This window comes from Pygoscelis adeliae, unplaced genomic scaffold, assembly GCF_000699105.1.
Source record: "Pygoscelis adeliae isolate BGI_AS28 unplaced genomic scaffold, ASM69910v1 Scaffold242, whole genome shotgun sequence".
NCBI lineage: Eukaryota > Metazoa > Chordata > Aves > Sphenisciformes > Spheniscidae > Pygoscelis > Pygoscelis adeliae.
This window is the reverse complement of record NW_008824369.1, coordinates 4197858-4219497: the sequence shown is the minus strand read 5'-3', so window position 1 is coordinate 4219497 and position 21640 is coordinate 4197858. Positions and strand designations below refer to the sequence as shown.

Sequence of the window (21640 nt, the reverse complement as noted above, 5' to 3'; positions counted from 1 at the left end):
AAAGACAAATGCTGGCTGAGACTAGCAAGGCTGCGCCCTCAGTAATTTGTGGTGCTACAAGGTGACAGTGGAAGAATGAACTGCAAGACAGGACTTCTATCTCCACTCTGTGGCACTGATTTTTGAGGCAGAGGGAATTCCTTTGAGAATCCCACCAAAGAAGTGAGGAAGCCCAGCTGGGAGAGGTGATGAGACCACATCGTTGTCTGGCCAATGGCTTATGAGACCTACAGATGGATTCACTTGTGTATAGAGGAAAGAACAGAATCAGAGACTGGCATCAGCTGGTTACAGAAGAGGTAAAAGTGAGCTTTTTATTGCATTTAGCCCTCCAGTAGCAGTTTCTGGAGGAATAATATGAAATGTGAGCATACAGGTCTTCTAGAATCTACAAAAATGACAAAGTCTAGCAAGACTTCCCGGCTCTCAATAGCCAAAGGCAACACCTTTCTTCCAGACTAGGGTTCTCCAGGACATCTGAAGGCTCTCAGTGCTGCACCCTGCATCATTATTAATTCAGTTAAGCTGGTCTTACAATGGCCTAATATAAATCAGAGATTAAAAGGTGTTATGACGGCAGTATAGATGGTGCCTGTGTTGACAATCCCTTCTATGGGAGATGGCTGCACGCCCGTGGTAAAATAAGCAAACGGGCAGGGCACTTCTCTCCCATTCTGCAAATCTCCAGTCATTAGGGGTAACTGCTTATCTCTGGCCTCCTCCAGTTAACTCATCTGCAATCTGAATCATGCAAAAGCCATCTAAAACCATAAGAAAATCTAAATAAATCAGCATCAGAAAATTTGCCGCAGGCATTCATTCCTACAAGGATGTGACCACTTTAACACTTGTCAGGGTCATAGCACACAGCTGAGGAAATAGCCCTGGACAACTCTGCATTCCCACAAGAATAGAACCAGAAGACATACAGAGTCACCCAGCAGGCAGTAGGAACAGGAGCAATGGTAGCATTACTTAACTATGTGCAATTTGCTCTCCCTATCTTGATTTGAATTACACTGCCAGAAGAGACTGACAGTGTCTGGAATCAAATTGCTTAGAAAAGTACCTCTTCAGAGGGAGAGAAAAAAATGCCCAAATAATTTGAGTGCAAATGGTCTTGCAAAATGCCTATTGTGATCAGGGACAGCAGGACCTGGGGCTCGTGTTCATTAGGATAATGCTCATGTATTTATGCTGGGCCAAACCCCTCAAGCCCTGTTGTGAAATGGGGGGTTGCACCACTGACATTTCTACAGCACACACATCAACCTGGGTCTCCTCTCAAGAGTTAGAGGAGGCACCATCAAACAACAGTCTCTGATCTGTTCCTGCTTCCTTCACTTCTCCAGATCAGCATGGGCTCTGGGGACCATCTTCAGGACGATGGGCTTCTTTGGTTGCATGAAACCTTTTGTGTCCAGAACCAGCGGGATCTAGAGCAGGAGGCAAAAAACCAAAATAGCCATTAAGCTGGGAAAAAGGACAGTCATGACACTGACAGGACCCCTACAGCCCACATACATCTCAGCCACCCCTTGTTTTCAACGCATTTCCTAACTTACAGGTGTACTTATAGCAGGACCATCACTATTGCTCATGCAAAACAGCTACGAGCTAGGGTTTAATAGCCCTCAGCTCTTGAGTAAACTGGTTAGTGAATTCTGGCTTTCACATGGCATGGTAGGGAGAGCTCAGTGCACTGATCAACAGGCTGCACATGGAGGGAAAAGCAGCCAAAATCCACCTGGGGAGCTGCAGCTAAGGAGGGGCACGCAGTGCCATTTTGTTTAATGCTGAAGTGTGTCAGCGCTAAGGGGAGCTAGATCGTAATGGGAGCTGGAGAAGCAATAACCTCTCTGGGAAGAACGAAACTAAGATTGCTGCTCAGATTGAATACCAAAGAAAAAGCATCCTCACACAGAAAAGCGAGAGGCTCCCATGGGTAGGCTGGAAATCTCAATAAAAAGAACATTTAAAGTGGGTGTTGGAAAGAGTCATCTTACAGGGGAGGGAAGAGAGTTTTACCAAGTCTCCCCCATCAATTTGATGCTGCTCGTATCCCGGCTCTCCTTCTCCCCATCAGGACAAAGGTGATACACCCCCAGCCCAACAAGCTACATTAAAATCCCCATATCCCAGTAAGCTTTGTTTCGGGAAATTTAAACAATGTGGCTTGGAGCCCAATGTGCCATCAGTGGAGGAGTGAGAGGAGGCTGCAGCTTCCATATACATATTCCAAAGGGATGTTCTGGCATGAATTTTTCCCTCCTGCTCTTATCTCACGTACATGACATCTTCTGTAGAAAAAAGGGCTGAAAGAGCCCCATAAACTTATGGGCACCAATAATACAATACATATTTAACTTGTCTCCTTTTAATTAAAGGAAGTTATAAAAAGAATCAATTTTATGGATTGCAGAGGACTAGAAAAATGTCATTAGACTCGGGGGAGGGTGGATAGGTCACTGCATTGTTAATGGACTATTACAGTCTTTCACCTCCAGGTTACTAGTTGAGTTGCAATCTGAATCTGCAGAGATTCCAGCCGAGCACCCATGCCAAGTAACAATTTAATAAGGATTTTTCTGTTTCTTACAAGAAATGTCCTTTGAGTACACTTGCTGCCCCCTCTGCTCTGGTTTCCCAAGCTCGCCTCATGAACGAAATGTATTAATGGCACAGGCTTTTGCAGCAGTCAGTGCAGAGAGCAGGGTCGGGGCTGGAAACTAACACCAAACATAGTGCTACCGGCCTCTGAGTCTCAGGGAGTTGCCATGTTTTCAGGAGGGCTTGCTTGACATACACTTTCCAACAGCCATCGCATTTACTTTATGTCAAACAGCCCCATCTTGCAGGGCCTGTCCCATCAGTACCGCATGCGGCATTCGCTGGGATGCCGGGCAAAACCAAAACCTGGAGGGATCCTGCCTAGCTTCAAAGGGGGAGAGGGTCGCCAATTCAAATTTAGCTCAGATTGCGCTTGCTTGAAAATTGTTAGCCTTTAGAGACTGCCTGGTGGCCCGTAAGAGATGAGTTTTGGTGTCTTGGGATCTCTCACAGAGAATAAACATGTTTGTGCGGCAAAGCGCAGCTTTGGAGCGGGCTGGGGGGATATTCCCTTTCTGCTCGCTGGAGCAGGGTCTTCCTAAGCCGGGTCAGGGCAGACTGGCAGTGCACCATGGGGGAGCGAGCACCCTACAACTTAGGTACACCCAAAGAGACGCAGAGGACTTTGGGGATTTCAGCCTGACATATTCCACCAACATTAAATTTGCTTCTGTAGAGGCTTAAAAAAATGTATCAGTAACTTGTGGTAAACCATTTAAATTAACTGAGAAGATTTAAATACAGTTATTCCCATATGCCTCTCTAATCCACAGTGAAATCTTCCTCCCTGATCTCTGTGTGAAGTAGTAAAACTCAAGTCTACAGGCAAGGTTCAGTGGTCTCTGAACTCCTTGGGGAAGAGAGGTATTTAATGTGCATGTGAGACTGTTCCCCATTTGTCCTGAGATGTAGGCAAGAGAGCGCACAGGACCATCTCAGTGGGACTAAAGGGCAGGTAATAAAACACATCATCCCATATCCTCACCAGAGTGTCTTTGCAGGTTCTGAATGAGAAGTTTTGCAACAGGACAACTATAGCTACTTTCATGATGAGGAGAGCAAACCTCATTCCTATGCAGTTCCTGGGGCCAGCCCCAAATGGCAGGAAGGTGTAGGGGTCAATAGAGTCTTTGCTCTCTTTACTGAACCTGTTTACAAAAAAAAAAAAAAGTTAGAAAGAGCTACTGTTCCAGGATATGTCAGCTTTCAGATCTGAAGTGATGAGAGGTCTGCGAAGGCAAAAGCTTTTTGTGTTTCTGTATGTATTAGAAGAACCCAGCTAAGTCCCTTATTTCTGTCTCAATAGAAACCTTATGCCGCTGCTTTTATCCTGCTGCTTGGAGTTGGCTGTGTGTCTCCAGATGCATCAGGTGAACAGGGAATACCTGAAATATGCTAATGGATTTCACAGCTACACTTTTCTCAGAACTCCCTCTCAGCTCAAAAACTAAACCCGGATTTCCAACCCTAAACCACAGAGGTCTACAGCTTCACGTCTTCCCTTTAGATCAAAGGACTGAGCAAACACAAAGACGTTCTCCCCTTGTGTGACAAAAGGGAGGGTTGCTTTTGAGACATGCCAGCCATTCCTCTCCTCATCATGAAAAACAGGGAAGAACAATCAGTTTCACAGAGAAATTTGCCACTGAGCAGTTTCAGTAATACTGCTTAGTGATCAGTCAGTTTTCATGTCAGAAAGCTTTTCATTCCCGGTGCCTGAGGTCCAGGTACAAACCTCAGCCATGCTAAGTCAGCAGTGAAGTATCTCGCTACTGAGACACCAGCACATAGCTCTGATGAACTCCCAGCAAGGCAAGTGATCCCTAAAGAGCTCCTGTCCAGCTACCCATGCCCAGTTTGTCAACTGGAGTAAGGATGCAGCTACTGGAGCAACTGGTGTAACATGCCCATTGCCAGAGTACTCCCATTTGAGTGGTTCCTTCTGCATTCAACACGAGGTGACCATAGGGGTCCATAGGGGATTTCAGCAGCACCCATCTCCCTCCCTAACTTCTGCCTGATACTGCTGCCACGTTTTGTCTCAAAAGTCAATCACATCTCCACACTGTGGTTAGCTTCCAGGGGCATTTCAACTCCTGATGCAAAGGCACAGATCTGGTTCTGCTCTCTCTGGACCAGCCCTCAGTGTCTTTGTGCCACCTGAAGACTGGCAGGCCCAGGGTCTCCTGGGTCTGCCTTGGGCTATTGCCTCATTTCGCAGGGTCTGACAGAGACTCCTGAGCAAGGATTTTTTCATAACTTGAGTTGAAAATTAAGTTTTATTTCCTACCTGTCTTTGCCCTTCCACTGCTGATTTGCACGGCATTGTGCCAGTCACCCAATGGCTCTTGTTTTAATATCTGGCCATAAACCCCTCAGTGTTACAGCTGCTGGGAGCTGCTCTCACTGTTGCTCCCTTCAATGCAGTTAATTAAATTCCATGCACAGTTTATGGATGTAGATCATAAAACTCCCCTCACGGTAATGCTGGGACTAGATGTCAGACAATGATAAATGCCTAATTTAAATGTTATAATCATGTATTCCCCACTTTCCCTGCCATTTCCACTCCCAGGGCTGAGGTTGAGCGTGCAGCTATTCCCCCTGCCTGTCCCTCACCTCTCAGGCCTGAACTCCTCTGGCTCCGGCCAGTACTCCGGGTCACGATGTAGCACGTAGGCTGGGATCATGACTACCATGCCCTTTGGAATAGTCACACCATTGAGCTCCACCGCCTTCTTGCAGATCCTCTCAAGCCGGCTCCCAGGGGGGTAGAGCCGGAGGGATTCGTTCACCACCATATCGAGGTACTCCATCTGCTTGATGGCGTTGTATGTGGGAGTAGCCTGGGGAGAGGAATCAGGATGGCTATGAACACGGGACTTCACTCCCCACCCCAACACCCCCCCAACACTTCCCCTTCAGGCATCAGAGACCAGAGGAGGGGAAATCTCAGTGCCAGCACCTCCTCCACTCTGTTTTGTTTCCAACCTGGCTTTTGGCTGAGGGTCTACAAGGCACAGGTGGAACAACACCAGCATCTCCCCACCTTCCTTTACCTTGTTGGGCAGGTTTGCATCGATCTCATCCTGAAGTCGCTGCTGCACGTCAGGGTGGGTGGCCAGGTTATATGATATGTAGCTGAGGGTGGAGCTGGTGGTCTCATAACCAGCAAAGATGAAGATAAGAGCCTGGGCCAGAATCTCCTCATCACTTAATGCTGAAAAGAGGCATAAAAGCACATGCAAGAAGCTGAAAACTACAGTGATTAACCCTTGGGAATTCAGGATCCCACTCGTCAATCTAGGTAACGCTATTCATAATTCTTAACAGCTGGTAAAGGAAACATCCAGCTAACCCTCTGGTACCACAAAGGGGTGGGTCTGGCACTGTTGTACAGCCAGAAAACTGCTGTCAAAATCAGCAGTGTTACGTTGCTTTCTTTAAGAGCAGAATCAGGGTATGTGCAGCCTGAGCCTGATTCAGAAAGTCTCTGCTATCTTCTGGGACCATGCTCCTGGGCCAAAAAAAATAGGGGCACATGCCAGGAAAAATCAGAGATGAAGAGATGTCCAGCAGCTCCTCTAAGCCACGAGGTGAGCCTTGTGCTGCTGAGGGATTAGTAGCCCTGAGCATAATGTGGCATTGTTAATAAGGAAAATACAGGATTTAACGCTGGTACTGCAGTAGTGTCCAGGCGCTGCCAGGATGCAGCCTGCAGTGCAGGGTGCCGTACAAATACCCTGTCCTGGCACCTCAAAAGTTTACGAGCGTCCTGCCTTGACTGAGGTTGATGGACTGGGCCTATGCCTTGGCTGAGCCATTATTTTCTAAATCTAACAGTTTACCTAGGATGAGGAACAGAGATGAGCTCACAGATGAGCAAGGTACGTGCAGCATATGTGCTTTGTGTGCTTTATGAAATACAGCCAACTTTGTTGGCTTTCAGAGAAGATAAAATAAGAAATGGGAGTAAGGAGATATTCACTCTGTTTGCTCTTTGTTGCACAAACAGACCTCAGGATTTATCCCAGGAAATGGGATATAATAAAATATGGCTGATATGTGATAAACATCATTACGGCCCAACTACTGAGACCTTGAATCTCGCGTAGGATTAATGCCTAAAATCCTCTCCTACTTCCTTCCTTTAACCGCACGAGGAACTACCGTGCTTTCTGCTGAGAGGAGGACAGATCTCAAGACATACATTTGTATGAGTCAGTCTCAGCAGACTTGGAGCTGTCATGTGAGCACTGCGAGTCAACCATGAGTTGCAGGAAATCAACCCGGTCCTGTGGAGAAACAAAGGCAGTCAGAAGACGTGGGTGGGGAGGAGGCAAACCTTGTCTAGCACAAGCTCCTTGCTGAGACACCTGCTCCATTTGCAGCCCCACCAGCAGTCTCATGGCTTCAATGCATGTTGAGGTTCAGACTAGAGACCCTCTGTGAACACAGATACTTTCTCCACATGGAAGCCCAGGTGGGGCATGCTTCTGGCCCTCCCCAGGTTTGATGAGCTGGGAGCTGTTATGGAGAGTAGGCAACACACCACAGCTTCTGAAGATGCTACCAAGTCCCTCCTGCATTCAGAAGGACAGCACAGTGAAGAGAAGAGGCCACCTGGGCTGGACTCACCGTGCTGCTGCCCTTTTCCCGTTCCTTCTTCATTTTTATGAAGACGCCCTTGAAGAAGTCCATGGCCTTTGAGGAAAATATTGTCACATTCATCTTTTCCAGCACTGGGATAACAAAAGGGAACAACACTAAAAGGAGAGATGAGAACGATATGTTTTAGCTCAAAGGGGCCCAAGAAACTAAAAACTGGCACAAAGCATAGAAAGGAGAGGGGTAAATCTGGACCCTGACCCAAAAAAATTGGTTTTTGTTTTCTTCAGCTCTCTTTTTACCTAACCATGGCTGGCATGCAATAGCACTTGAGAATCTCCTCCATATATCACTGTATGGCCACAACGCCACAGTAAGTGCAGGTGTCTGTGACAGAGAAGCTCTCCATTGCGTCTCTGTAAACAGGGTCTCTGCTTGTAGGAGGATGCTGCAAAGACCCACATGGGTTATACAAATCTTGACTGTGGATTCCCTGTTTACATGTTTCTACAGACCTGCTAGGGTGAATCTAATCCTGCAAAGCGCTAAGCATCTCCCACATGGCAAAGAGGACTCAGAGCTACTAAGGGAGCTACCAGGAAATGGAGGTGGTCACCACCTCTGACATCGATTCAGGGCTGTGTGAGATGAGCTGTGTCATACCTGAGAGTATGAACACGGGGTTTAGGAAACTGAAGTTGAGAAATTCCTTAATGTTGGTGACAAAGGGGTCATTGGGGTTGCTCATGGAGTCAATATTCACACTGAAAGAAGTGCTGGCCACCACATCCATGCTGTAGGCTCCAAAAATGCTAGGTAGAGAAGAAGAGAGAGTGAATGGGATGAACCCAACCAGGGTAGTAAATAAGAGCCCTTCTAGGAACAATCCTTGATAGGGAATCCCTTGAGAGGGAATCTCTTTTAATCAAGGACTCAGTGCAGAGTCCTAACATAGTAGGTCCTGTCCTGATTTGGCAGTAACTGGCATTATACTTTTCCAAGTTTCCCCAGTTGCATTCATCCCCCAATTTTTCTCAGTGTCAAAAACCTAGGCTGCAGTTGGAAAGCACTGCAGTCCTGGGTAACAAAGACTGTATTCTGATTTCCGTCTGTAAAAGAGATTGTAAAAATGGCATTAAAAAATACCATATCTTGCAGGGCTTCTGGAATGGCCCTACTCCTTCCTCAAAATACATCCCCAGAGAAACGAAACGGGGAATAGAGCACAGCCACCCCGTCTGAACAGAGCACAGCAAGCCCACTGCAGAGGAACATACCATGCCCATGACCACTATGGGATTTGCCTCCATAGCTGACAAGGGATCTATGCTGCAGGATGGAAAAGGCTCTCCAAAATAGCCCCTTCCCCACACTGAATACAAACTCTTTCCTGTCAGCCCCACACAGTTACTTACTCCTTCATGGTAATGAACTCATCATTAGCCACTTTCTTCTCAATGTTCTTCACTAATTTTTCACCATAGTGGTTAATGATAGGGAACATCTGAAAGGAAAACCAAAGCAGAAGGCACTGTTGACTCTTTCACCTCCACCAAACAAGGCTGGGCAACTCCACACTGCCCTCTGCAACTTGCCCAGTCTTTGCCTTGTTGAGGAAGGGCAGGCATGGGGAAGGTATCATTGCCAGGCCTCAGACATGGCTTTCTCTCATCTTAATAACCAGTCCACAGAGCTCATCTGAGCTCTATAATTGAGCAAGGTTCTCCTCCCAAAATCCACACGCAGCTCCCATTCCAGCTAAGCCTCCACTCCAGCTGGGAGTGAACATGGCTTCCAAGTGCATGGAAAATGGGCACCCATGGTCTGAGTGATGCGCTTAGCAAGAAGAAAATACAGGTCATAGGGCCAACAGCCTCAGCTTGCAATACCTTGTGTGACATTTCATCCCCCATACCCTTCTCCTGACTCCCTCCCCATTATGGTAGACAGCCACCGTGTTGCTGAACTGCACCGAACAACACAGGTGCTAATGAATGTGGTCTTGACAAATGGGGTGACTTTCCCATTTGAGGGGAAGGTTTGTACTCGGCAATGGCCCGGTCCTCCTCCAGCTATTGATGCAAAGTACCAGTGGCCTCTGCTTTACCTCCTTCAGCTTCCCGCTGGTGAAGGTTGGAGAGAGCACAGTGCGAATCCTTTTCCACTTCTCATCTTCAGCCACGCTGATGGCCGACTCCAGGATCCCGTTCAGACTGGAGTTCTGCACAAGGAGAATTTTACAGCAAAAGGGACACGGTTATACATGGAGATGGGTGAAGGTTTCCAACCCCCTTCAACGTGACAGCAATGTCAGAAAAAACCCCCACCATGAAGTATTGACTTGGCCCCTGAAGTCCTATCAGGTCTACCTCAACTAGCAAACAACAGAAATGGAAATAAAAGCGTAAGAGTCATAAATGACATCGGTCCTAGGGTACATCCAGGCTGATGTCCCCACGTCCCAGCCACAGTGGCCTCTACACCTCCCTAGTTTTGTTGTTGGTACCATCAATAAACTGGGACACAACGGAGAGCAACTACTTGCTGAAGGGCTCAAAGAGAACAGAGACCAAGAAGAAACAATTTCTTTCTTGCTCCATGCACTCTGTACTGGAGAGGAAAGCACAGGACTAGATACGTACCCGGCGATTGGTAAAAACCGTATAGCACTCTTTCACCAGGATGTTTTTGATGAGGATGAGGTCCAAAACGATCAGCACAGGCTGCCTGCCATCAAAAATCCTAAGCCAAGAGAAACCCACAGTCAGTCCATCGCTCACGGTCAGTCGGAGCAAAAGCAGCCTGCTTTGTCTGTGGCCAGAGCCATGCACATTGACTATTGGAGCCCAGAGGGTTTGGGCCAGCTGAGTCCCCTCTGACAAAACAGCCAAAGGGATGAGGCTGAAACTGTTTTATTATGTAGTAAAACAGGAGAAAGGGAAAGAAAGTGCCAAACAGAGACAGCATGAGCATTTCTAGCAGTCGTCTGTGGTATTAAAGTGTTGCCAAAGCAGTGTGGGTTTAGATAAAAGGCAGCTTTTGCCATGACATTGATCCCCTGCACTTGGGCTGTCTGAGCTCTGTTTCCACAACTGGTAGCTGGAGTCAATAAATCCACACCGAATAGCCTACCTGTGGGGTAAAGAGATTTCTCTGCGTGGCCTATGAGGCAATGAGAGGGGAAAAACTCGTCTGTCTCCTCCATTTTCCAATCAACAGAGACAGAAAAACTTAAAAGCCGTGGTGTGGGCTAAAGGGCAGGAAGCCTTGGGCCACAGCCGAGGGAAGCTGCCATCTTCAAGAGGCTTGAGAACATTTAATCTTTCAAAAAATGTGCTAGGTTTCATGAAGCCTCCTAGGATTTTTTTTGTGCAACAATTTTGCTTCAGTTTGAGAGGTTCCCAAGAGAAGCATGATAAGAGGCCCCTGCACAAAACCAGCGCTGTGCAGGAAGCGGGGAGGCAGGTTGAAAGGTAGCTCGTGCCTCGGCTCTGGGAGAGGCAGGGAGCAAGATGAAAAACATTGCGGCAGCCTGCAGCTCGTTTTCTGCTCAAGACAGACAGAAGAGCAGCTTCAAAGGCATGAGGCTCAGTTTGACACCAAGCAGTGGAGTTTTCTGGGCAGGCTGCATGGTTGGGAAATGATTGGTGCCTTCCCTCACTGATGCATCTGGAGCTAAGAGATAAAGGTATGGCCGTGATGATTTGGCGGGTGTTGGAGGACAAGGGGAGCTCCCTGGGTGCTCTGTGGTGCAAGCTTTCCTGGCCCCGAGGTCACTAACACTGCTGTTTTGTTTTTAATGCTCCCAAAGGGAAAAAGAAAAAAAGGTTATTTTCAAAGCTTATGCAAACAAATGACCCTCCAGACCGGCCGCCGTCATCCCAGCCCTGCACCGTACTGAAATCCCAGCAGGAGAAAAGCCTTGGAGAGATGGCTGGAGGCTTTGCCGGTGGTGAACCTGGATTTTCTCCGTGACCCAAGCTGTCACTGCTGGAATTACAGTGCTGAGACATGGTGGCATCATACTTTTTTCCATTCTATTTTGGGGCCGCGGAGCACCCCAAACAGGCAGTTTCGTTCTGCAGAAAGAAACTCACCCCCAGATTTTGCCATACTTTTCAAAGCACATCCAATCAAAATTCGTGATTCCCTGCAAAAGAAGAAAGGAGAAATGAACCGTTTGCCAGCGAAGAGTGATCAAAGCAGGTCACAGCTGGCAGTGCAGTGCATCCCACAGACCCATTGTAAGTGGCAGAGGTTGGGGGATGCATGGTAGCTCTTAAGAGCTTAGGGGACATTTGCACTGGAGGGAGAAAAGAGAGCAGAGAGAGAGAAAAAAAACCCAACACTTTCAACTTCCACTAGCCAACCTGAGCTAAAAATGTAATGAAGACAAGGAATGAGAGGGTACACAGTTTTGGCGTGAGCAGAGTCAGCAGGCAGAACTAGATCCCAGGGTGTCCTTTCATCTTCAGCTCAACAAGTTAGAGCTGCTTCTGCCTTGTCCTCATGAGATCTTCCACTGCAGTTACTCAACCGGAGTGATGATGGCTTTTTTGTTTTGCTTTGTTTCCATTAAGGTTTTAACTGATGTTACATGTAAGGATGAAACTTATGGGACACATAACACTCACCATGCATCAACTAAACCATTAGTGGGAGACCACATGCATGCTGTAAGCCCAGAAAACACAAGCTAAAACACCTCTTTCACTGAAGCAATAAATTGTGTTCTGCATTTACAGTCAGTTACCTGGGACCAGCTACTACCTAGTTATTTGGTAAGGTTTGGTAACTTGATAATATTTGAGTTTTATTTAGAAATCTATTCACCTGGCTTAGTCTCAGGCTGGCCCAACAGCAAGTGGCTAGATGGGGCATTGCTGGGGCTAATTCAGCCTCTTCATGGGGATGACACAAAGCACAAAGAAACATGCAGTTCTCAGAAATTAGCAGTCTTAAGCACCTCTCTAATTTATTTTTTTCTTTGTTTCCAGCAGATCTTCAGCTGCTGGGGAGCAGGTAGAAATCCGGGGAGAAATTAATAACTTAAATTACAAAATAGTTGAAAAACGCAGCACACCTCATTCAGGTCAACCAGACTCTAAAGTAATTTTTGCGTTCTCTGTGTGTCCAAAGAACTTCCTACCTGAAAGCATCATTTCCACCCGACTGAATCAAGGGCAGAGGAAAGAGATGCTCAAAGGATGGGAAAAGCAGCACCAGCTACAAGTAAGAATCTCAGGCAGCTACGGAGCAGCAGCTGCCGGTACTCACGTGCCGGTACTCCAGGAGAGTTCCTAAAAATGGCAGAGGCCGTGGCCCGGGAATGCCCAGCTTCTTGAAGGCCTGGAAGGGCCATATCCCATAGCTGCCAAGCAAAGAGCATGTGAGATACATTTATGCAATGAAAAGAGAAGGTTCTTCATCCTGAGTACAGCGAACAGCTTAAATAGCCAGTTCCTGCCACCCAGAGAAAGCTGAAACTATGGAGCGGCAGCAGCAGACCTGCAGAGGATACCCTCTTCCTGCAATAAATGCAGGATCACTTGGGGTACAAGATAATTCAGGGTACATTTTGATACAAGACAAGGGCTGAAAGGAGCTGTAGCCCAGCCTAGGCAAACACAGCATACCTGGGCACCTCAGGTCTTTATTCAGGGGCCTCACTTATTTCTCCAGATCAGAGATCTGTGCCTCAGGTGGCTGAAGAGAGGTCTCAGAGGGATTAAGTTCTCAAGCTGAGACCTGCCCCTGTGTTTGTCTTTGCAAAGACCTACTGTGATGCTCAGGTGGTAGAGCCACAGCAGCACAGCAGCTGAGCAGGGACATAAATTATAATAGCAAAATTAAGTTTTTGCCTGTATAGCTCACTATAGCTCCCCTGAGTGACATAAGCAAAAGGGCAATTTTGTCAACATAACTATTTAAACAGGGGCTTCTGCTGGCACAAGCACACGGGCAGACATGGACATCACCCACTGCCCTGCCTCCCAGCTCTCAGAGCCCAGCCCAGCCAGGGACACCCTGTCCACTTTGCAGCCAGCCAGAGCTTGCTGCGGTTAAAAGCACGGAAGTTACTTCTCCTTTTGGATCTGCTGAGAAAAGCAAAAAAAATCAAGAAGTTCCTTTTTATTTCCCTCCCCACCCAGCCCAGTTTCCTCCTTCCCTTCCAGCTGGCACTGGGAGGGCGCAGGGGAGCCCTGCAGCCCCCCTTTATCAGCCGTTGCCTCTGCCTTGAAGGTAGCACAGGAAGACTGAGGATCAGGTTTTTTTAACACTAATTCATGTACTTGGGCACTTCATACCAAGGGTGATTGCCCCAGCCCCTCCCCAGCTGCAGGCACAGGCTTCTCCTCCACCCTGGTCACCCTGGGGGACCAGCCTCTACTTACAGGAGCAGAAGGCTAAGGAAAACGATGAGAAGCAGCCAAGTGACAAAAGAAAAGTTTGGCAGAACCATTGTGTCTTCCAGCCTGTCCTGGGAGCACCCGTCTCCTGTGAAGCCGCAGCTTTGGTTTATAATTTTTTTTTCCCCGGCCTTTAGCCACAGCCATGCCCTCATGACGGCAAAGGAGGAGTTGTCTTGTTTGCTCCATTGCTCAAACTTTAACCCTTGGGCAGGTTTCTCCCTGGATTGAGATGTCAATAAGATGCCCAGCGCCACATGTCTTGAGATTTGAAACTGTTGAAAGGACAGTTTTTACAAGGGGAAAAGGTAGCAAAGGGCATGAACTTCCTTAACCCTTTCTTCCTGCCTCTCACACGAAAGCCACGAGGTTCATGTGGGCCTGAGGGGGACCCCCTGGCTGTTCCTGCAGCAGCAGCGATGCTGAAGCAGACTTGCTCCCCCTTACCCTGTCCAGTCTTGCTTTTGCTGGCTTCATTGCTTTTATTGAGGGGTATAATTGGGAGGGCCCAGGAACTGCCACTGTTCCCCGACCCAGCTCCTGGGGGGTTTCTGGCTGCCCAGATCACCATATACCTTCCCTCGTGCCTCCCCGCTCCCATCCCCTTTTATTTTGTCCTCCCGCACCTCCTATTTAGGGCCCAGGAGAGAAGGGGCTGGAGGAGACAGACCTGCTGGGAAACACTTGCCCAGGACTGAAAGGGGTCTGTCATCCTCAGGCAGAGCCCTCTGGACCTCAGACTTGGTGAGGAGCACAACCTGTGTGTGCACTTGAGCCGATGGGAGTTTCTCTTGACGTCCCACTGCACAGCTTGGTGGCTTTGTTGACTTGCCTGCCCATGGCTCAAGCCCCAGGAAGCGACCAGGGCATAGGCATCCATGCAGGAGGTGGTTGAGGACTGAGCAATCCGCTGGCACGCTGAGCACTGCGCTCACAAGGAGGTCAGCCAGCGCCAACGCTCCCCAGCCATGGCATTTTGGGATGGGTTTCCATTCCACTTCTGCTCCTGACTTTCTGTTTGCTCTCAGGCGTGGGGTTGCACAAGATGTCTTTTGTTATTTGGCTTTAGGCAGCTCAGTGTCCCCCAGACACACACATGGAACCAGCTGCTTTCTACCAGAGGAATGGGGAAAATGCATTATGCATACGGGCAGACTGTGCAGTGGAGCCTCTGGCCAGTTTAGCTCCAGGTATGCAAACTCTCTGTGCTGGTGGGTGGCTGTGGGGATGGGTCAGAACGTGGTCTCCTTTGCCCCCATCACACTGGGAAGGACCATGAGTCTCCTATTCTGTGCAGTCCAGCGCAGTCCCCTTCCCCGTGTCCCCTGAGCCCACCGGCAGACCCACATGGCTAAGGGGAGACGAGCCCTAGATGAGAAGCCCACATGCACCGTACTCCCCTGCACCAGGCATCGCTCTTCTGCCTTGGGCACACTCAGCCTTGAAGAAACCCAAGTGCTTTTGCAATTATCTGCCAGTCAGCGCAGGCAGATTGCGTGTGGCCGTGCCCAGAGGCCAGCAGCGTTCTTTGCCTCTGCCCGAATATTTATTTTGCCTCATAAAACACATGCAGCGGGTGCTGAGCCACCAGCAGGTCCAGAGGTCACCTCCACACCCACGTAGAAGAACCAAGCAGCAGCACTGCCATTTTTGGTAGGACAACATCTCAGACATCCCCAGCTTTGCATGCCCACGATGTGCTCCATGATTCATGTAATCAGGGGCTGACAGGAGTCTATTAGCTGGTTTATGGAGGCATGTGCCTGATTCCTGCTTCCCCAGGCTGCACTGAAGAGCTGAAACCCGGCAGCGTGCTGTGGCTGAGGGCTGCGGCGGGAACCTTATTCTCCATTTTATGGCGTCTCCCCCTTATAAGACACCTTGAAGCAACCATACCCTGGGAGATATCCTTTAGCATTGCATCCAAAGGCCAGTTCTCCCCCTCACAGGGTCCCATACCAGAATGGCATCAAGAACTGCGATGAGAGGTGGGAGGAGAAACCAGGTGCCAGGGCAGCAACCCCCTGGCCAGGATTAGCTGCATTTCTTCCCTCGCACAAACCCTTTGATTTTCCAATAACCTCTTGTAACAGCCGTTGTGATTTCTCAGTGGGAAGCAGGTTTACGGATCAGTATTTTCTTCTCTCTCAGACAGAAACTGAGGCAAAGCCAGACTTCAGAGGAGAACAAGGATGTTAGCTACCTCAAAAAGAAGTAAATAAACTGTGCAGCAACTTCACATGCAAGGAAATTGCTCGTTTGTCCAAAATAGGTTTGAGTGAGAGCAATCTGCTGATCTAGAGGTGACACTCTAAGGAGAAGACAAGATGCAGGGCCTCATCAAACCCATGGTGCTCCATCATGCAGCCGGTGGGGGGGGGGACGACAGTGACACCATCCCCCTGACCCATTTCACATCAGGACCACTTCTCTCCCCAGCAGCGACACGCTCTCCTAACCTCCCCGTGACCCTTCAGGGACGAACGCTCAGGAGGGGAAACCCTGATGGCTGGCGGCGAGGATGTTACTGCGCAGGGCTCCCACAGCCGGGCTCTGCAGCGTCCCCGACAAGAGCCACATCCGCCGGTTACGCTCATGGCTGCAGAACTTCTGCAAACTCCTTATTTACCTGATTTTTGTTTTGTTTTGGGGTTGGCTTTTTTCCCGCATGTCTCTCAGAGTGCTGTTGTCTCCCTGGCTCCACAGATTTGAGAAGATCAGTTGATAAAAATTCCACCTCCCAACGAAAATTGCAACCACAGGTCAGAGCTGCAGGTGGGGCAATCCTGAACACTCAGCATCACATACTTTTATACAAAATGGAGGTATTAAAGCGATGCTTTTATACTTACGCAGCCCTTTGGACCAAATGCAATGGTAGAGTGTGTACTTACTGAGGCTATTGTTTTAATGTGAGTATCACTGAAATGGCACCCAGGAGGGATAAAGCAGAGGGGAAGGTTCTCCAGAACATGTTTCCTGGCAACATTTAAAGGGTTTTAGCATTGTGGGCAAGAAAACCACACAACAGTGCTGCAGGTGAGGCTGCTGCGGCATCCCAGCACCTTGTCTGAGAGAAGGGAAGAAAGTTGCCCAAGTTTGGGTTGGGGTCCCTACACAGCTCTCATCTGTCCAAGGCTGGTGACCTTGAAAAAATGTCCTGCAGTACTGAAAGGGGAAGCGACGGGTGCTCCCCACACTGCTCATGCAGCAGATGTGCTAAAACAAATGAAAAATAGCAGCAGTAGCAGACTGCGAGTTGACATCAATGCTGCTTCTAATTTCACCTGTTTCACAAAATTGTCACTTCCCCCCCCCCCATTTCAGATAATAACTTATTTAATATGAAACGTCTCTGTGAGAGCTGTTAAACCCATCAGTAAGAGTCACATCAACGGCCAGCAGCCTCTTCAGTGCACCGGGCTACAGGCACCATTATATATGAGAAGACAGAGATGGTTTACAGCCCTAGTGATGTTTCCAGGGTTAATTATCTGTCTATAAATAGACAGATAATCTGTCTAATTATCTGACCCAGAGTAATCCAAAAGGAACTTCCTCCTGGGGGTCATGAGCAGACGTGGCCTCAGCCCCTCTGACATCGTCCTTCGTGCTGAGACCAACACAGTGCTGTTGCTTTCCCCATTAGTAAGAAAACCCAAGGACCCTAAAGAGGCTTGCGGGATTCCTGGTGATGTGCACAGTGCTATAAAAAGACTATATATATTCTTATACTGGCGAGGAGGATTGACTCAGTGTGACCCCTGCTTCCCCCATGGCAAGGTCTCCTGTAGTGGTCCTTGACACCACCAAAGCCATGACCCTGCATGCCTCCCACGCTCGTCTGCTGGCCACCACGTGGTCCATCGCACCGTGGTGGCTCCTGGAGTGTTTGCTCCTCTCACACCACCCTGGCAACAACCCTGGTTCAATATTAACTCGCATGCTATCTACCACTCCTCATCGCAGCAGTGCCAGGGTGCTTGGCTTTCATGCATCAGATACTCTACCTGCGTTTGTGTTACTGTCATCCCGGAGCACAGCGCCTTTCCACTGTGGCCAGCACCCTGCATTCCTCTCCTCTACGCCGAGAGAGGACAGGTGGCAAAGCAAAGTAGATATGTGGGGATTCAAAAGCTGATGGTCACCATGGTTGATACAAACAAGGTGATTTGAGCTGTGATAACTGGCCGTAGTCACTGGTAGTGTCACAGCTGTAAAAATGGGACAATGCATCTTAGGGCAACCAGGGAAATGACGACTGAATTGATGGGGCATAGAAGATGGTATTAAACCTCATGCAGAACTTCAGAGGACCAGGGCTGACAAACGAAAACCCCTTCTGCTTGTAAAAACTCCTTGAGAGGCAGAGGTACATAAACTATTAAACTGCAGAGTCGTCCCCAGAGGAGAGGGGATTTTACCACCGTCTGGTTGGCGGGACTGAAAGAGACCAAGGAGAGAGAAGTCCTGCGTGGACACAGACCAACAGGTAGAAGACCACCCCCAGGAGACACGTCCTCTGCTACATCTCAAGCTTTTTCTTTAGTGGCTGTATTGTAGACCCAAAGGTTTTCCTTTCCTCCACATGCTATGGAAAAATTCACATTGTAACAGACAACGGTCTTCTAATGGACATACCAAAATGTCAGCCTTGTTAAAAACCAGGCTTTTATTCACTGATTGTCCCATCTTTAACAATTCTCTTGTTTTGATCCTCTCATCCCACAAATGGGATCACGAGCTGTTTATTTCTGGCTCTTCCTTACAAACCTTGCTCTCAAATAAGCCTCTTGAAAGGACTAAATGGGAAAGCACCAGATGTACGACTTCCTAGAAGAGCTCCAGCAGCCAGGGAATGACCGAGGGCTGGCACTGGTTCCTGCCTTCATTCTCACCGAGCCCAAAACCACAGAGCACTTCATGCCTGGGTATTTCTGAGACCTCTGCAGAGCAAAAACACCATGTTGCTCCTTTCATCCAGCAACGCTGCTGAATGGTCCTGAAGCATCGACAGCTGAAACCCATCTCCCTTTCACTCCTCTATAATTTCCAAGCAAGGATGGAAAAATATAAACCACAGCCAGTGTTACAGCATAAAACCAATTACAGAAAGCACGGAGGGGGCAGTGCTGTGCGCACTTGGACACCGGCTCCTCCAAGGACAGCCTCTCCTTTGCCCGTCTCATGTTGTACCAGAGAAGAACTTCTCTGTCTTTTGAGACCTCCCAGCTGGTAGCTCGGGCTTACTTGATGAAGCGGCCAGTGCTTTCCAGAAAGTGAAGTGGCATTGCCACATTTGCAATGACCTCAATTTCTGCCAAGCCACTTCCAAATCAGAAGTCAAGCCAGAGAAAAACCAAAACCCATGACACAGCCCTGAAGACATCGTCTTTAAACACGCGACATACAGCCCTTTCTACCGCGATCCCTTTATCTCCAAACCCACCCTATCTCACGAGGACACATGTTAAAAACAGCCCAGTGGATGTGATTCATTTTAGAGCCAGGATCTCTGCTGGGCCAGACCCGGCGCTCAGAGCGGCATCACTGCCCAAGGGCAGAGTTTGGCCCATCGCTTCTGTCTCCGGCAGCACCGGTGCCTGGCCTGTGGTTGTTTTTTCCAGGGTGCATCCAGCACATGGACTAAGGGCAGGGATGAAGCTATTTGGCTCCTGATTAATTTAGCATTGTGGGCTCCTTATCAGTGGGTGCTGGATGTGAGTCATCCCGAGAACGTCTGGGCACAGTCCCTCCCGAGAAACCCAGCAGGTATGGCTGGAGGTTTCTCACTCAACCTCACTGGGAGGATTTTCTATAGCAACTAAAGCCAGGCTTTTGGCTGGTTGGATTAACCCTTACTTGCTTCATGAAATGGGCTTCATTGAAAATGAGCATCATTTTCTCACCTCTTTAATTTCTTCTGTGGTGCAGAGAGAGCTATGGATCAATCAAAGTGTCTTCATCTGTCACACTGGATGGTTTTTGCTGGATGGACGATTGAAATGCTGAATCCTTCCTCTGCCAGTCCTTTCCGTGGTGGGGGTTAAAACATTTCTTAATTTCCATCAGGTTACGTGAGGTTTAATCCCAGAGGATCCAGTCTCCCAGCAGATTAAGTCACAGTCTCATAAATCACTCTGGAAATTTGCCCTGCTTCATCCCAAATTTTCTATAGTTCAGCTTCTCTGATGACTCCTACTGCCCTGCTCCTCCCCTGCCCCCCACCTCTGGGGTGTTTAGACCAATCAGATGCACTTGTACATACATAAAAAATAAATCAAAATTTAAAAAAAAGAGTTTGTATTTACAAGTTGAGTCTTGTACTGTTGGAATTAGACTCTAATTAGGTCAGTCATGTTCCCCTGGTAGGGTATGAATGATAGTGCTGAAAACAGACAATTTATAGAGACCCAAAAATAACTCATCCTGCTGTTTTGTAAGAAAGATGTGTTTTCTTCGCCCTGTGCTGAGGACATTTGCAGTTGAGGCCACTTGGGCACACTGATAGCAGTCACACAAACTGTGGCTTGGTCCCACAGGCAAAGTTGGCCTATGCCTCAATTCCCTTCTACCAAAAGAGGGATATTAATCCTTTCCAATTTGACAGGGCTGTGGTGAAGTCACCTGTGTTTGTAAGGCATTTTATCACTCTTGGCATGAGGCCCCAGGCTATATTACACATGTTTTTTCAGACTTGCCTTTTAGCCTTACCTGCATCATCTGTTTAGTGCACAAAGTGCAAAGATTTGCACGAACTCAGATTATCCAGGATCAAGGTGAAAAACAACAAGCCCACGGCTTCGCCGCTGTGTGCACTGTTGCTTTGCTAGGGTGCATATCTGAGCCAGATCAGCATGAACGGTGCACTGAACCCCCTAGAAGTTGCACAATGCAGGGAAGTTCCTTTGAATGACATCATGGGCATTGGTCGCTTCCTCCTCTGACGCGTTATCGTCACCGTTCGGCACCGACAGTTTGCAGTTTGCTTGTTTCTCCATACGTAGGTGCAGATTCTCTGATTGTGCAAATGACTTCACCGGCTTCCGCGCTGGCGAGAAATTTGACTTGTAAAACTTCACAGAATGACTTCACATGTCAGACTCATCTGACTTAGGATTATCCTAACTTGTTAACGAACGGTGATGAACATGCCGATTGCCTACCTAATGAAGGTCTCTACCGGCCTGGGAAGGCAGCGGCCAGGTTGCCTTGGCTTAGAGGGACGTGCCCTGCATTTCCAAGGAAACAAGGCAGCAAAGCAAAAGGACTCCTTTTCCTGGGGCACAGTGGAAGTGAATGAAAACCCAACAAAAACGTGTGTTCAGATAAAGTTCCTTTTGATTTTGTGGGAAACACAGGTTTGAAATGAAAATAACTGGCGAGGCAAGAGGAGGAGAAAAAAAAAATAAAAACAAGAAGCAGGCTTAAAAAAATGAAAATAAAAGGAGCAAGGAGAAAAATAAATAGCCCTGGAGCAAAAACGCAGGGGGAAGAAGAGGAAACAAATGAGACAAATAGCAGGAAAAGGGTCAGTAATGAAAGCCCAGATTACTCGATTCAGTCGAGCCATTGCTTGTGCTGTTCAGGGCAGGGCGGGAAGCCAATCTGTTTTCTCTGGTATTGTTTAGGCTACAAATGCCGTGGCAGATTTCCCATCCACTCCCGTGTTTATGCCCATGCTTCACTCCTAACCATAAAAACGCGTGCGGAGGAAATGCGTCCTGAGAAGAGCAAGGGCTGGAAGCGGGAGGATGATACGCTTCGGAGCCGAATGACCTCAAAAAAGCATTTCTGCATCTTACGGCAATTTTGCAGAATAATGTCTCGCTCACGAAATTCTATGGCTTGAGGATTTTCATCTTCAAAATGGGTACATCGATACCTCTGGGTTATTACAAGCTACCAGCCGCAGAGGGCTGCCTGTATTTATACAACATTGCATTATTTATAATATCCCTTTCAGGAACAGGAGAATACGAGCTCTTTCCTTAGCAGTTTGAATCTTTCCC

The 21640-nt window shown here is 48.2% G+C and overlaps 1 protein-coding gene across 1 annotated transcript; it reads right to left on the bottom strand.

The window, feature by feature from the left end:
- Positions 1-285: 285 nt before the first annotated feature.
- On the bottom strand, positions 286-13719 carry LOC103913536 (cytochrome P450 3A29-like). The gene is made up of 13 exons (XM_009320034.1): positions 13614-13719; positions 12496-12589; positions 11316-11368; positions 9861-9960; positions 9326-9439; positions 8634-8722; positions 7882-8030; positions 7249-7376; positions 6821-6905; positions 5670-5830; positions 5230-5456; positions 3596-3758; positions 286-1436 (listed from the first exon to the last, which is right to left on the bottom strand). The coding sequence occupies exons 1-13, from the start codon at positions 13679-13681 to the stop codon at positions 1341-1343; spliced, it is 1527 nt and encodes a 508-aa protein (XP_009318309.1). The 5' UTR covers positions 13682-13719; the 3' UTR covers positions 286-1340.
- Positions 13720-21640: the final 7921 nt, after the last annotated feature.

Excerpts from the sequence above, each read along its gene's own strand:
- LOC103913536 (XM_009320034.1), bottom strand. The coding sequence starts at position 13,681 with ATGGTTCTGCCAAACTTTTCTTTTGTCACTTGGCTGCTTCTCATCGTT. Across the intron at positions 12,590-13,613 it reads TTCCTTAGCCTTCTGCTCCT|CTATGGGATATGGCCCTTCC; the intron begins GTAAGTAGAGGC and ends TTTGCTTGGCAG. Across the intron at positions 1,437-3,595 it reads GAACCTGCAAAGACACTCTG|ATCCCGCTGGTTCTGGACAC; the intron begins GTGAGGATATGG and ends CTCCTGCTCTAG.